This window comes from Cinclus cinclus, chromosome 15 (assembly GCF_963662255.1).
Source record: "Cinclus cinclus chromosome 15, bCinCin1.1, whole genome shotgun sequence".
In the NCBI taxonomy this organism is placed as follows: domain Eukaryota; kingdom Metazoa; phylum Chordata; class Aves; order Passeriformes; family Cinclidae; genus Cinclus; species Cinclus cinclus.
This window is the reverse complement of record NC_085060.1, coordinates 7,081,794-7,094,402: the sequence shown is the minus strand read 5'-3', so window position 1 is coordinate 7,094,402 and position 12,609 is coordinate 7,081,794. Positions and strand designations below refer to the sequence as shown.

General features: G+C 36.3%; 1 protein-coding gene across 1 annotated transcript in view; it reads right to left on the bottom strand.

The window, feature by feature from the left end:
• The window catches only part of MTMR1 (myotubularin related protein 1), a 37,871-nt gene that overhangs the window by 12,107 nt on the left and 13,155 nt on the right, over positions 1–12,609 (bottom strand). The window contains exons 11-15 of the mRNA XM_062502805.1: positions 11,937–12,122; positions 8,722–8,928; positions 7,843–7,935; positions 2,843–2,956; positions 1,293–1,469 (exon numbers count right to left, since the gene is read on the bottom strand). Coding sequence (XP_062358789.1) covers positions 1,293–1,469; positions 2,843–2,956; positions 7,843–7,935; positions 8,722–8,928; positions 11,937–12,122 — 777 coding nt within the window. The remainder of the gene's footprint in view (positions 1–1,292; positions 1,470–2,842; positions 2,957–7,842; positions 7,936–8,721; positions 8,929–11,936; positions 12,123–12,609) is intronic.

The following is a 12,609-nucleotide window of genomic DNA, read 5'->3' as shown; positions in this document are numbered from 1 at the left end:
CAGCTCTGGCATTTCCTCATTATGTCATCTCTTCCCTACCCTCTCTCTTTTGGACCAGGACTGGCTTTCACGTGGTTTCTCAAAGCCTGCTCACTCTCAGGGTCTGGAGATCTCAATCAAATACAAGTCATAAACCAACAATACTGCAGGTAGTGCAAACACCACCCAAATGGTATTCAGCAAACAGGCTAAAGGAAAGATGGTATTTTGCTAAAAAGCAGATGACAATTTCACTTGAAAATTATATAACTTAAAATACACCATCTTTCAAACTTTTAAGAAGTAAGAGAAACAAAGCAGCTCAGAGGAAACACCTTAGTGAGAAAAGCAAGCAATCCAGACTTCTCCAGGACTTTAAAAGGTATTCATCAGACACCTGGACTTCTACCAGTGTAGTGTCCTTGCAACTTACCTTGGAACACCATCTTTTATAACAGATTCTGACTTGTGGATGCCTAATAAATCTGAAACTCACATCTCATTCTAACTGCTAGAAGATGAAAACAGCTTTCAAGCAATCACTTAATACAGGTAATTTATTATAATATGCTTGGGGGTACCTTGGAGTGTTACATTTTAAATAAAGAGATGGTGTAGCACACTCATATTATGGTTGTGACACAATCTGAATGTGTCAGTCTTCAGATTTCTAAGCCTAAGATCACATGAAGCATTTGTCTGATGAAATTTAGAGATTTATCTGAATAGCAGATATTATTTATATGAACAAATACTAGATGAATCAGGGAACGTGTATAGGGAGTGTTTAATCTTTACTACACCATCTTAAAACTATAAAAGACAATTGAAAACAAGCATCCATGGGATGTTTAGTTTAGAGAGCCTGCAAAGTGAGTTGGTGTAGTCCAGTTCTTTCAGAAACTGCTGGTATGTTTTATGTCAGTGCTGGGGAAAGGGCAAAACATGATTAAAAACAAAGGTACACAAAAACGACAAGAAGGTAATAAAAAGTATTAAAGTGTTACAAAGTATTATAAAAGTATTATAAAAGTAATCTTCTGACAAAGAAAGACTGTTAACCTTTACAAGCCAATACGGTGGTACTGTAACTCCCTAGTCTGTGGGTAACTTTAATGAAAACATCCTTTTTCCCAGTTTGACCATATCCTGCATCATCTTCATGACAAACACCTTTTTCCCCATCAGCTGAAATACGTGCAACAGATGAGCACTTTTGCATTAAATGCTGCATCTGACATAAGGAAAGACAGTAATTTCTTTTAATCTCTGTGACCTGCAGTAAAACACTGAAGACATGTGAAAGCTCATACCTGTGGCCGCATCCTTGGGTTCCATCTGATGTAGTAGTTCACCCACAGTTCCAAATGGCTCAGACTGGCAACAGGATACAAGACATGGTTTTCATAGTTTACATAGAAGGGATTTGTGAATTCCTCTAGCTGGCTGTTTATATAGGACCACAGAGATACAGTCTTTGTGCTCACCTCCTGATTGAAAAAAAAAGTTAAAATAAAAAAATTAATGACATGGATTGCAAAATTTTAGACTATGATGTTAATACCTACATATCAGTAATTCTGTCAGAATTTTACCTTATCTACTAGAAAATTACATGCAGTCTGAGAACAATTCCAGTAGTTGATCATTAAACAGCCTTAAAACTTTAGCAAAACATCTGAACACTTATTTTGGTCCAAGGCTAATAGAGAAAGGAGATTTAGTCATATTATTTTCAGAGGCACTAAAGTCTAGTTGAGCAAAAGCAATCTGTACTGCTCATAATTTACAGCAATATATACAGCTACTTAAATACATGGTTATGTACCCACTGAACAACTAAACTAAAAAGATAGTTTTAACAAGAATATCAGTGAAAAGATAGGGAGTTTGGAAGATCCAAAACAGTGTCTGTGAAAAATAATTATTCAATTTTCCTACTCATACTATTTGCTCCTAACAAATAATTGATATGCTTTAAACTCACTACTTGTACCTTTATTTGCAAATGTTGTTTTATTCTAATTATAATCAGCATAATAATGGTTAGATCAAGAACTGGAAATCTGAACTTACATCAGATTCATCTTACAAATCTGAGCTCCTTCAGTGTTGTAAAGCATGTGTTTCTACTACTGCTGTGTCTTAAATTGCATTTCTTTATTGAGAATTGCATCTATTTATTTATGAAAGAAAGCTGTCTGGAAACCCTGCATTTGCTGAGAACGTGTTATTCAGCTCCATCTTGTGGTATTTACATGCAACTTCTCCCCTACAGAAGCAGCAGAGACAAACAAAAAAAAAAGCAGAACTAAATTTAGCAAGGAATTGTAACTTGCTTGAGATAGTAAAAACAACAGTCACAAGCAAGCAAAAGTGTACTTGGAATATTAAAAAAAATTAATTTTTCTTCACAAACACATAATATTTTGTTGAGTCCTAAATTCATTCATTTAGATAATTTTAATTTCTGTAGTACTCATACACAAGTTCCATCCAGTTATGTCCTATAGTAACCTTCCAAGTCATCCACAGGAATTCCTTCAGAAATATAATATAATGTGAAATTACTATTACTTAAAAGTTTGTATTTTGGCTAAAAATACCCACAAGAGGTCTTAGTAAAACCCTCAACCCCGCAAACAGATGATAACTAAAGACACCTAAGTGCCACCTCACTTAATAGCAGGGCATTCAGTATGTATTTCTCATACCATGAAATTTAATGTCTGCATTGTTTAAGACCGTGTGACAAATGCATTTTAAAACACAGCTCAGACATTCTTAGCTAGGTTTCTAAGCACTTTTATATAAGATAAGAAATGTGTATCATACTAAGATACCAAGTATGTGTACCATTTACCTCTTTTAATCTCTCTTTTTCACAGTTGCATAAGAAAGTCCCAAAGAGACAACTATAAAGGTGATCCAGAATGGTGATCAAAAATAACTCGTTGAATTCAAAGGCTGCAGGAAACTGGTATTTTAAAAAAAGGGTAAAATTACTTCAAGCATTATTTTAAGCAGTGTAGAAAGGAAGAAAGACTTAAGAAATAACCAAATATTTCAGGTAAGATTTTTTTTCCTATTTAGGGATTATTTGCAGGAAAAGTCAGCAATTTCAGTAACTCCTGTTTCAATAATTCATTTCACCTACCTACTTCTTTACAAATACTTCTCAGAGTTATAATTTACATTCATTATCCAAGTATACCAGAATACAAACATTAGCTGATGTGAAACTGGTGATACAAAGCAATTCATTTTAAGAAGCTCTAACAGTATTCTGTTCTACCCCAAACCATCTTAAACATATGCTTTAAACCTCTTATTACAGAACAAGAAAACACTGGGGGGAGGGAGGGGGAAGTGAAATAAGATAATCACATATAAGAGTTTTATTTCCTATTTCAACATGCAATGAATTGAATAATAAGGACTACTACACATACATTGTGCTTAACATTTATTTAGAACTTTTCTTTCATTTTCTACTCAAGTAAGTTACTTCTCTCCATTTCACCCTGAGTTTACTATCAATTATATACAATAAGCCTTTAATCCCTCTTTTTCTGTATGGGAAAGTAAACCCTGTACATCTGAAAGAACTCTTACTCCCCTGAGCACCATTAGGTATTTTATTCACAAGCAGAGGTTACTTGATATAAGACAAACAGTCAGAAATCTGAAAATGTTTCTCCTCATCTGTAGTGCTCTAAAAATTCATAAAGGAAGAAATTGCTGCAAACTGCATGGGCTGCTGCCCATTCAGATGGAAAAAGTCCTTCTTCAATCAAATTTTATGGTAAGACTACACGTGGCAACTGCTTGATGTGCCAAAATAACTTTGTGTCCAGTATGATAAGGGTAGAAAATGCAGATATGGAATAATATGTAGAAGAATGAAAAAAATTAGGAAGACTCAAGGAAAACTTAAGAGATAGTATTTCTCTCATTAACAATAAAGAGCATGTAATAAGAGAATAATGTTCAGGACAAACAAAACAAACTTTGTGCTCTAAAAGAGTACATCTTCACAGAAGTCTAAGAGGCAAAGTTGTAGATTCATAAGGCAGAATTTCCTGCTATATGGAGAATTTTTAAGTCAGTATTTCAGATTTTCCTCTGCAGAAAGCAGAGGACTAGTTTGTTTTGTGCCACTAAAGAACACTCAATACCTTGGTGAGTGATTAAAGAGAAAGTTCAAATAAAGATGACTCCAACAGTTAGGAGGAATAACAGCAATTGGGACTGTGGGTGAACTAGCTGATCCAGGAATTCCTCTTCAGTATCAGCTGTGATTCATGAAGGGCAAATGTTTATTCACGTTGAAAGTAAAGGGCTGAATAACACACAGTGGGTGTGCTTGTATTAAAGCCAGAAATATCTAAGTTTTAAACAATGTTATATAAAAAAGGACTGATCTAAGACAAACATTGTAAAACATTCTCTTTCCAAGACTTCTGAAGCTAATACACACCAGCTTTTGACTGAAAATTTTGAGTAAGGAGATTATCAGCATCATAACAGAAAATGAATGGGAGCCTTCTTATGACTCTGCACTGTTCACCAGCACACTGGGGCTTCCCTTGCAAATTGAGGGTTGTTTTCAACCTCCTCACCATTTGTTTTCATAAGGCATAAAGGAAATTAAGATTATCAAAATTTCTTTTTCAGTCATGTTCAAGTTACTACTTCTGAACTTCCTTTTCTCTCTAGGAAATCGTGCCAAAACTTAATTACAAAACAATGATGTTAAAAACACAACTATCACTTCAAGGAAGTATGAACAGAACTTGACAAGCAGGTGAGCTGAACCAAGTCAGGAGAAAATTCACCGGGTCTCAGATCTCAGCCTGTTGTGTCCAACTCAAAGCAGCAATAAGATACAGAGAGCAAAAATAATTTGCAAAGCATCAAAACGATATTTGAAAAAAAAAAAAGTGAGAACAAAGCATCTCCTAAAGGGATTCTCTTTAACTGAAAGCATTTAATGAGCCCTGTCACATCAGGGTTCTGCGTTGTGACAGGTCCATACTAATCAGGAGGATGCTGACATGGCCACTATTCCAATCCAGTGAAGCATATTCAAAATTCCATACATCAGTGGTTGCACGCCAACTAGTTTATTAATAAGTGATAGCACTTTATTGAAACCAGGTCTTTGGATACAAGAGTTGCACTGTTGGAGCTGATGTATCAAGACTGTAGAGCTTCTATTACTGCTGCTGAAAAAATCACTGACCTAAAAATGCCTTCCTCTGTAGTTCCAAGCCTATTAGCGTCTGCTTCAAGATTCAGGTGGAAGAATTCCCCAAATGGAAGTTTACTCCTTCTCAAATCCACTAATTATGAGAGAACACATGGGTCATTAAAACCTCCCACTTGTTGCTGCTGGGGGCTTTTGTAAAGTGGCTTATAAAAAAAGAAATTATCTTGTTTAAATCCTACAATGACAAGTGGCATTTGATTCATAGTCTTGCAAAATAGACTTACTTTTTAACCAATGAACTCATTCAGTAATACAGTAACATTTAACACTGAAACACTTGGCAGAACAACTGTGCAGTGGACAACAATGGTTAACTGAACACTAGAGAGAGGAACAGTGCATTGCTGAAACCAGTGAAAAATGCATCTACAGCAACAGCTGACACCCAGTGACAAACAGGATGAAACTTTCTGCTGACTTTAAATAGACTTTCCTCCTGTGAGGGCTCTGTGCATGAAAGGTAGGAAGTTAAACTGCAGTGCTACATGCAAATTTTACAATTCTGTTTCATTTTCAACCAGGCATCAGTATTTCATCAGCTGACATGTGGTCTTTCCAACTTGACATCTGCTACTCAGTATCACCAGAATTTACTAACAGAGGAGGGAAATCACTTCACCATGTGTTTTTTTTTATTAAAAACTGATGCCAATGTACTTCTCTCAAGTTCTCCATTATTATATTTGTGTGTTATGAAGACCATAAACCCAAGGAAAAATATAAGGCAGTCAAGGCCTAATTTTCATTGTCTGAAGCTATCTGGAAATGTGTATCTTAGTAGGAAGTTAAAGATTCTCTCACAATTTTAAGATGATTGCTTTAAGAATGTAACTTCCATACTCCAAAAGAGCCTATTTGATTTGCTTTTAGCCCATACCCAAACCAGAGTCCTTACACCCTGTAGTCATTAACACTTACTTGAGCTTTGGAACATTTCACATATATTTACCATGAATTCTAAAGCACTAAACTATCACTGTTTTATGAGCAAATGATCTACACAACGATAAAATAGAATCCTTTTCTCCAAAGGCCTGAGTCAAGGTAATCACAGTCTTCACATCTATTCTCTAAGCATTCAAGTCAACTGAAAAATTAAAATAAGTGGGCAAGAACTGTTCAAGAATAACTTTTTCCTATTTGTTTTTCCTGTGCAACATTAATATTTTTCAACGCCACTGCTGTTCATGAATTTCAGAACAATTTCTGGATCCAGGTTTTGAACAGATGTGGTATTGGCAAAATGTTCCACAGATTCCCCCTCTTCCCCCATCCCCTTCTCTTTTTTTAAACTAGAGGGAACTAAACTGTTTATAGCAAGAAATAGGAAGCAGCAATGGAGATGGCAAAAATAGAAGAGGCTGCTCTTAATTAAGGATCTCTCCCCAGAGGACTTTTGTTCCTACCAGGTGTTTAGAACTGCTCCTCTTTGCTATTGTTTTTATCTTTCCTCTGGAAGAGAGAGAGATTTTTTCATTTATTTTCTCCAGCCATTCTGAACAGCACATTAATGCTGAGATATAGATACACACAAAGTCTACAAGATCCCTTGGACAAGGGCCCAGTATGACAGCAGGGAACTTCCATAAAGCACCTAAGATGACTGTTGCAAATACAAGTTCTGGAAACTATGATGTAAGTTTTGAGAACCATGTTCAGAACAGGAAGACTAAGGTAAGAGATCTGGAAGTGCTAGGATCATATGGAACCAGACTGTTAGCCCCCTCCCTTCAAAACAAATCACATACTATAGAGACTTCAGTACAACAGCTTTTACTATAAAAGCACAGATCCATGTTAGGCTTCAAGAAGGTTAAAAAAAAAGGAAAGAAGGATAAAAGATGGAGTGGGATGTAAAAACCAAAGGAGTCAAGCACCAAGAACTTCTACATTACTTGGAAATAAAGCCTTCATGTGGACAACCTATTTCAATAACCCCATGATAGAATGGCAATATAAAAGCCCAAAAAAGAGCTTAGGTTTTTGCTCATGGAGGCACAAATAAGGAAAAAGAAGACCAAATCCACTAGACAATTTAACATTTCCGAACAAAATTGAGAAGCTGAGTATTTTGGTATCTTAAGAATCACTAATTTTAGAGATCTCCCCTGATCTAGGGGTAAGAGCAACGATGGAAGTACGAAAACTTATCAGAGAATAGGCTTGTGTGGAACAAATGCTGTCCTGTATATATAAGGATGAAAATTCTCACATTTGAGACACATATAGAAGAACTCTCTACTACACTCAGTTCACAATCAGCCCAGATTTTTGCTGTTTCTTAAGGACAATATAAATCCGTATGAGTGAACATGCAACGCAAATAATTCATTTCATCAGTATCTCTATGCAAACAGCAAATCCTTCGTAAGCCTGTTATAAACTGAAAAAAAACTGCTGTATTTTGGTTTCAAAACAAAATCTCTACGCTAGCTCCTCGTACCTCACCTCGAACAGAAATTCCCCTCTATGTACATAGTGCAGACCACTTCAGGTAGACATACTACTACTCTATAAAGGAATGTGTTCCCCTACATAAATTATGTTTCCAAGACTGATACCTCATAGAAATACACTCTTCAGCATCTTACCTGCTTTGTCATTTGCCAAACACAGTCAATGAACTGCAGGAAGATGGGAGATCTGTCAGCATCCGCATGATCATCGTCTCCATGTCCCACTCGCTGGAAGTCAGAGCACACTTCATTTCAGTCTGGTGTGTCTGCAGCACCATCCCAACACTGCAAAGCTCAGGAACTCTCAAATATGTTCCAGTAGTGAACAAGACAGGAAATTCTTCCATAATGTTAACCTGCATTTTTCAACTACTAAAAATGCATCCCAATATTCCTTATGGCCATGCCTTCAGTGTTGAGCAGAGCTGGAAAGCTCTACCAGTCACTTCCCCATCTTCTACTGCACAGCCACTAATTTCTACCAGTGGGTGAAACTGGTAGGAATTTATTAAGACTGTACTGAAAAAATGGTTATTCCATATACACCTGTCATAACTATAAGCCACTTCTACTAAACCATCTTAAGAGTCAGAGTCCACAGAATGTCTTAACAATTTATTCTAATTCCCCATTCACCCATGTGTTAAATAAACATTTCAACTTAAAATCAGAGTAGTAACTCCAGCCATTTTTACACTTCAGAAACCTTAATTGTTTTCCTTGGTTGTCCATTCATAAGCTCCATAACATAAATTATAATCCCTCATTTTCATAAAAAAGCCACATGACTTTTTCTCACCATTGCATTCAAACCACTTCATATTTATTTTAAATTATACGTCACATAGAGGTTTCCTGTTAAAAAATGAATGGGTCACAGTTCTCTGACACACTCAGACCACTAAAAGGACACCAGAGACAATTACTAAAATGCAGCAGACTACTCTGAAAAACATGCTATGTAAATTAAAAGCCCTGAAGGTGACAAACTGCACACTCAATTTTCCAGCTTACCATTGCAAATCGATGTCCAAAACTTATCCATTCCTTTTCTACAAGAACTTCAAAGCCCTTGATGGTTCTGTAATAGCTGTCCAGCATAAGCATGGCCAGTGCAGTGAGCTGTGCAGTTCGATCCCAGCCATCACTGCAGTGCACCACTACAGAAGTTTTACCAGATTCAATTTTATCTGCAATTCTTACTGCTCCAGCAAGAAGCATCTTAAACAAAATTGAAGAAACAAGAGTATTAAATACTACCAAAAGTCTACAAAACCAAAAAAAGTTAAAATTTTATACTCTTTAAGACATTATGTTTTAAAATTTTAGTAAGATTAACTACATAATTATCCTGATGACAAGGCCTTAAATTAAGAGATTTCCAAACAGTGCTATGCATATTCCTAGAAATACAAAGACTGTGTGCACCCTGTTGCTCAGGAGAGAGTTCCTACCAGCTCTCTATTACTAGCAGCACATAACAAATGAACCTAGGAATTCCTTCTCTAAATTAATTTATATTCTGTATCATGATGAAAAGACACAAATACTGTAATCTATTCCAAAGGCTGAAATTCTGAGGTTTTCAAAAGTTCATTTCACATTAGTCAATCACTCTTTCTTGCTCCATTTTCAGTTCAACTGTAACTGAGTTTAAAGAAAGAGACAAATCATCCAGCTAATCTGTAACAAAACACAAAGCAAAGCAACCCAGAAACCCCTGGCTGAGAGCAGTTCTGATCTGTTGCTGCATGAAGTTTACACTGTATTCAGCTTCTGAGCTGATCATCAACAGCCTGGATTCTGGAACAGTGCCCAAGACAGATGGCACAGGACTGAGGTCACCTGTGTGAACTTGTTACGCTTCTCCCTACTCAAAACTCCATCTCTTTTGCTCCCTGATGCCACCCTCTAGTTTTTAAAAAACTTAAATAATCTCTCTCCTGTTAAGACTTGTCTCTAACATGACCTATCATTGCACTAAAAAATATGTGGAGAAAAAAAAACAACCACTAGGAATGGGACCACAGAAGAATTTCTATTCTGCATTCCAACATCAGAAAATGGAATGTTGCAAAATATTTGCACTTTTCCCAGGCATGCAAAAGCATCTGGGAAGTAGGAAGACCAGCATCTACTGGAGAAACTGTGTACAAGACCAGTCTTTAAATCTATTTCAAGAACCATGTTTTAGAGACAGTTTCCATTGATTCTATCTCTCATTGAGCATATCTTTTATGGTAGAACTGAAGGATGCCAGAGGGGAAATATCAAGAAACAATATGAAAGTGTTTATGGGAGAACAGAGTTTGTGGTCTGAACTAGTTAATTGCCAATTATTTCAGTTAGAAAGCTCTACTGCATTAATCTTAAACCAGTTTGGTCTTCAATAAAAGCAGAAAACTAATCTATTTAACATATAGGTATGCAATAGCTTGCTTTAAAGAGAACACAGATGCCTGTGAAGGAAGACAGCTGGAAATAAACAACAGAACAGGTACAGGAAATGAGCAGAGAATGGGAGACAGAAAACACATTCACTATTAATTCAGCAAATATCTGTGGAGTATGTGAAGAACTTTATTCCACTTTGGACAACAGTTTAGAAAATAGCTTCCTCTACAAATTTTTATTTTTTTTTACAGATCTTTCAAAACTTGGTAACCAGCACAGTATTTCAGTTAGGGCTCCTAATGAATAACTGGCTTTGGACTGGTTTACAAAATGAGAACTGAAAAATAGTTAATAGTACAAGTTCTGCCCTCAGACAGAAAATACTCTGGGTGTGCAATAAGCACCAAGTGCCTCTAATCATATTGTTACTGTCTTCACACACCAAGAGTTCCTGGTGCCTCCACAAGCCACCCCTAGATATCTCTAAAAGCTCTGCAGATGCCATGGGTTGGAAGCTGAGTTTCCAGTACTGCACTGCATTAAACTGGGACACAACCACACTTGTTTGAGCCCAGAAAACAGCAGATGTGTTAAGAGTAAAGCTGTGGATTATTAGTGCTATTACAAGCCAAATCAAAAGGCAAAGAACCCTTGGAAAAAAATCTCTGAGACAGTATCAACATAATAATGGCAGCTTTTAAGAAATCAGCCTGCAGTTTCTGCTCTCAGTACCATTAAAGTGAAGTAGCATGTAAGGGACAGGTCAATGTAGAATATCACATGTGTCAACTCTTCAAAATAATTTAAATGAAATTTCTAATTGCTATGCTATTGCCACCTGTCTGAGAGTGGTATCACAGCTCATTCCTGACAATGCCTAATCCAGGAACCCCATCAGGGTCAGTGGCAGTGAAAGGCGACCACAAGCACAGAACAAATGACTGTGAAAGGCCAGGCTGATAAGAAAAGTTTTACAGATATTTAGATTCCCAAAGCTGTTGCAAATAGTTCAAATTCAAGAGAACAAGAAAACTAAACTGTTCCCAAAATATAATTACATTTGACTCTTTATTTCATGTTTGCTCCCTCTACTGGCTCTGCTGCAGCTGTCAGCAGGCACTGCTTAACAGAGTCAAACTAATGAAAGATCCTAAACATGTTTTGCATGAGTGACATTTGAGCCAGCTGCTAATAAACCAAATTACACTCTATCCATATTATTCATAAACAGGAGATTGAACGTGGTAATGAAATAATCTACTCCAAAAATAATTTCAAAGGTTAGTGAAACTGACTGTAAAACTGAGTGTGGTAATAATTTAATATTCTGTTAAGTAACAAGGCAGATGATAATATGATAGATCACTGGCCAGAAACAGCTCATGAAAATGTAGATGCCCACCACAAAAACTGTAACATTGCACTGAAGGAGGGAAGGATGAGAAAGACTCTGGAATTCACAGTCAAGTCCTTTTGGCAGTGGCTCAAATATACTCTGAAGTTCCCAGCGCATTCTTCCAAATGAGGGATAACCCTGGACTGCCCACAAACATTCCTTCTCAAGAAAATAAAACACAGCAGTAAATATGACACTGTGTTATTGGGAATTAACTATCTGACAGTACAGAAAACTAGAAATACTGAAGTTATTATGGAATGCTTAAAATGCTGCATTCTAAATGCAATTCTGTATTTAAAAATTATACTTTTTTCACAAGATGCATGCACAAGCAACATGCTTGAATTTCAACATTATTTTAGCAATATTTTCAGAAATGCAACCTAAAAACATGGTTTAAAAAAGTAACTGATTTTTCAAATCAAAAGCATTTTACCCTTATATATTCCAGCCAGTGTGTGGAGTCCACGTTTGACAGCCACCGAGTCTCATCAATAGTAGGATAAACAATTTCTTTAAGTTTCCGCAGGGATTCTCTCATGACATGGATATTATGAATCTCCAGAAAGATCAGCTCTGCATTTGGGTAGGCACTTTCACTTTCATATCCTCCACCTTTAGCCTGTCCATTCAAAAGGTAAAAACAGACAATGAGAAGAACATGCACAAGACTTCAGTATAAGGCAGAGAGAGCTATTTTACCTAAGTTTCAGGATTTTCTGAGAGAAGGGATTATTTTAGTGCTGATAAAAGCGTATTTTTGGCTTTTGTTTTTTAAAAAAAAAAAAAAACCAACAAAAAATGGGTTTTTTAGGTGAAAGAAATTCTAATTGTAACAGGCTACATTTGATAATACATCCAAATACCTTCCCCTTTTTATTAATGAAAGCTTTGGTCTTCTCTGAGCTCTAATGCATAATTTCTCAGCTATATCTTTAGGCTGCCTTTGATTCCTTTCCAAAATGCTACAAGAAACTTATCTTCCTTTCTCTGGCCTCTTCAGGCACTCTTTCTTATCTCTTTTCAACACCATGTTCTCCACATCCTGATATCTGGCTCAAGCTTCAGCCTTGTAATAAGGCTGATGAACTAATGCCACTTATGATACA